Consider the following 3,202-nt stretch of genomic DNA (forward strand, 5'->3'; position numbering starts at 1 on the left):
CAAAACCCTGTTTTGTCGGACCACTTCTTATTAACATCTGAAGTTACAATAATGGTCTACACAGCATGTGAGAATAAATCCCACTACAGTAGATGTCTGTCAGATGATGCCGTGTCCAAGTTTAAAGAAGCAGTTACATGCTTATCCTCTTCGATGCCGTGTGTTAAAGCAGTGGAAGACATCTACGTTGATCTTAGTCCCACACAAGTGGATCATCTGGAATCGCTGACTTGCAGCTTGATGACGGATGTGGGGCAGTCCGACATCATTGCCAAGATGGTGACCGTTTCGTTGCTGTGTGTGAGACCGCCGGCCTTCGCTTTCCCTCGGACGAACGCCGCGCTCGTGTTATTGGACATCTCGCGAAGAAGTTGCCGATTGCACTCTGTGCCTACGCCGAAGACGCCCACCGCGTAGACAATGGACTTCAGGTTGAGGTCAAACGGCACCAGGTACAGGACGGCGAGCTTCTCCGAGGACACTTTGGCGTCGTTGTTGAAGAGATCGTACGTGAAGACGCCGACGGATCCTCGAGCAGTGTTCGGGGTCTTCGTGAAAAGCGCCTCTCCGGTTGAGGACGGCCGAATGGCAGGCGGCAACGGAACGGTGCAGCGTCCACTGTCCATGTAAACCCTGAAGACAGGAAGTGGAGACAATCTGAGCGGTGGGAGAACATAGTTTAAGATAAGAGGACAACGTACGGAGAAACCGTTACCTGGGGTTAGACAGAGTGTATCTGGAACTCTCATTGGTCAGCTGGACGGTGCACTGCCGGTGTGTCGGTATTGTTTTAGCAATCGATGAAGCAAGTGAAAGTCCCGTGCCCAACCCCCCGTTGGCCACGGGACTTTCACTTGCTTCATCGATTGCTAAAACAAACCAACAAACCAACAAACCAACCAACCAACGAAGGAGTGTTCCCAGCCGAGCTCGGTGATGGAGCCACGGCACCGTGAAATCCTGGTTCGGTTTCCTAAACGTGACTGCGTACAGACGAGTAGTCGTGTTTGTGTTACTGTGTGACTTTGGTGGTGTTTTAGCTTCTCAGTTCGGATCTAAACTAAAACCAAAGACACACAATCAGGCAAACAAACTGACCAATGGAGGCAGCGATAAACCAGGAAGTGTTGGGTAAAATGACTGATTTTGTCAAAGGAGTCTGGTGGCTCTGGAGAGAGAGATGTAACGGCTTCAGTTCCCCCGCAAAAGTCCAAATAGAATAAGTATCTACAACGTGGACCACCTCAGCATCTCTTTGCCCATTTTTTGGATCAGCCGGAAGTCCGGCTGACTCAGGCACTGCCGAGATGGAAACGACCGGAGAAACAGAACCGCTCGGCAACAAAGCTGGTTTCATGTTTTATTTAAAGTCCATGCGGCGCCCTGAGTGGATCGAAGTCTGTCTCCGCTCCGTTGGTTTGTCTCTTAGTCCCTGTAAATATGACATTGGAACTGAGAAGGTTACCTGCTCCCTACAGGGTTGTATTATTTACAACAAATAAGTAACGACAGTAAAATCCAGAAAGGAAGTGTTTGAATTGGATAACCAACAGTTAATACAAATGTATAATGTATTGTCTGCCCCTGTATTGTTTCCCCCTGCCTTTGCTTTCCACCTGGACCCGCCAAGATTAGGGGCGTGGCTAAATCTGCCATTATTAAAATGACCTAATATGAGGTTCCTTATCTCTTTATCTTGGTCTATTTCATACTCATTTTCATTTCATTGGTGCTGATTGGAAGTAAGAGTCTGCCTATATTTTATTTTAACCCATAAAAAGTCTTTGCAGTTTAAATCGTGTGTCGTGTGCTGCAATTGGCTGTTTGCTTTGACTGGCATTGCCATCTAAAATCTGCCGCAGAGCAGCGATTTGCTTTGTTCAGAAAGTATGTAGCCAGAGCTCGCTGATGTTATTGTAGCTTAAAATCGCTAGCAAAGAACAAAGTTCACATGGGAACGGCAAAACACACGCCCATCAGGAGGTTTTTCAACGAGCCGAAACTGAAGGAGCAGGTGCCTGATTCCAAATGAAATGGGCGTCCCGTCGGACCACTTCCACGGGTCTCTGTAGAGGCCGATCCACGTCACTCGGTTCTAGGACATACTTTGAATGTGATCATTCTCAGCTTGGTTCCTGATGCTGGCCAAGTCGATGCAGGTTAATGCAGATCAAAGGATCAATGATATTATATACTATAACATCAGATATTATAATCTGTTTCTCTCACCGCCTGAGCAGACAAACACTGCAGCATTATTGCAACTCCAGTCGAACCAAGTACCAGAATGGAGTGCGACACAGTTCTCATTTCCTCCGGTGTTCGAGGGTTCACCAGAGCGCCACATCCTGAAACACACAGAATATTTTCAGTAAATTCTCAATAGGGAAAAATATGTCTATCTTTCTACTATCCCCATTAGAAAATGACACTTGTAGAAATGTACTGTATGCTGTACAGCTGCCAAATAAACCTTCATGATATTGCATTGAAATCCTCAGAATATTCATGACGTCATAAACGACACAAGTTCCCCTTCATGCTCTTTTCTACTTTGCTTGAAGAACCTCACTTTGTCAACATGAACAAACTGCATCATGTGAGCAATATTAACAAAAACCTTCTTCCAGAGAGGACGTCTTACCTCCGTGATGTCCCGCAGGTCAACTCAGTGGTCAACGTACTGCACGAAATTCCAAAAGCTGTTTATCGTCATGTTTCTATGTAAATAAAAACAGTTTGCATTTAATGCAAAAATAGTCCCCAACATATTATTTACATATGGCTACAAAGAGTTGGTTTAACTCCTATTCAAATAACGTCAGTTCACCATGACGGCAGGATAAATAGTTCACATTAAAAGTTTGCTTCACAATTTGTTTTCATTTTATAATTCTGTTCCATCCAACAGGTGTTGAGACATTTATTTGAAACATTATTTGTGATGAGAAGTTGTTAGATAGAAGTCATGTCCTCAGTGTGTGGACTCACCTGGCTCTTCTGATCAGGGACGGCTGAGAGCTCTGACTGTCAGGCATGCAGGTCGTCCTTTTATACAGGTGATGGATGAAAGAACGCTGATGCTCCAGAAATCTCTGCCAACAATATTCGTTCATTTTACTGGAAATATACAGACACACGGAAGTTCCTACAGGAATGTGACTCCACCTGTTGTGAGGCCTGCAGTGTTTGTTGCGATATG

At 45.3% G+C, this 3,202-nt stretch overlaps 1 protein-coding gene across 1 annotated transcript; it reads right to left on the reverse strand.

Annotated features, from left to right (window-relative positions):
• Window positions 1–212: 212 nt before the first annotated feature.
• Window positions 213–3,038, reverse strand: LOC138614146 (uncharacterized). Its single transcript, XM_069687387.1, has 4 exons — window positions 2,992–3,038; window positions 2,284–2,348; window positions 716–869; window positions 213–633 (listed from the first exon to the last, which is right to left on the reverse strand). The coding sequence occupies exons 1-4, from the start codon at window positions 3,036–3,038 to the stop codon at window positions 213–215; spliced, it is 687 nt and encodes a 228-aa protein (XP_069543488.1).
• Between the last annotated feature and the right edge of the window lie 164 nt (window positions 3,039–3,202).

The sequence above is a fragment of the Brachyistius frenatus genome, unplaced genomic scaffold (genome assembly GCF_029030835.1).
Source record: "Brachyistius frenatus isolate BFR_SWC_R1_liver_20210118 unplaced genomic scaffold, ASM2903083v1 Contig_459, whole genome shotgun sequence".
Classification (NCBI taxonomy): domain Eukaryota; kingdom Metazoa; phylum Chordata; class Actinopteri; family Embiotocidae; genus Brachyistius; species Brachyistius frenatus.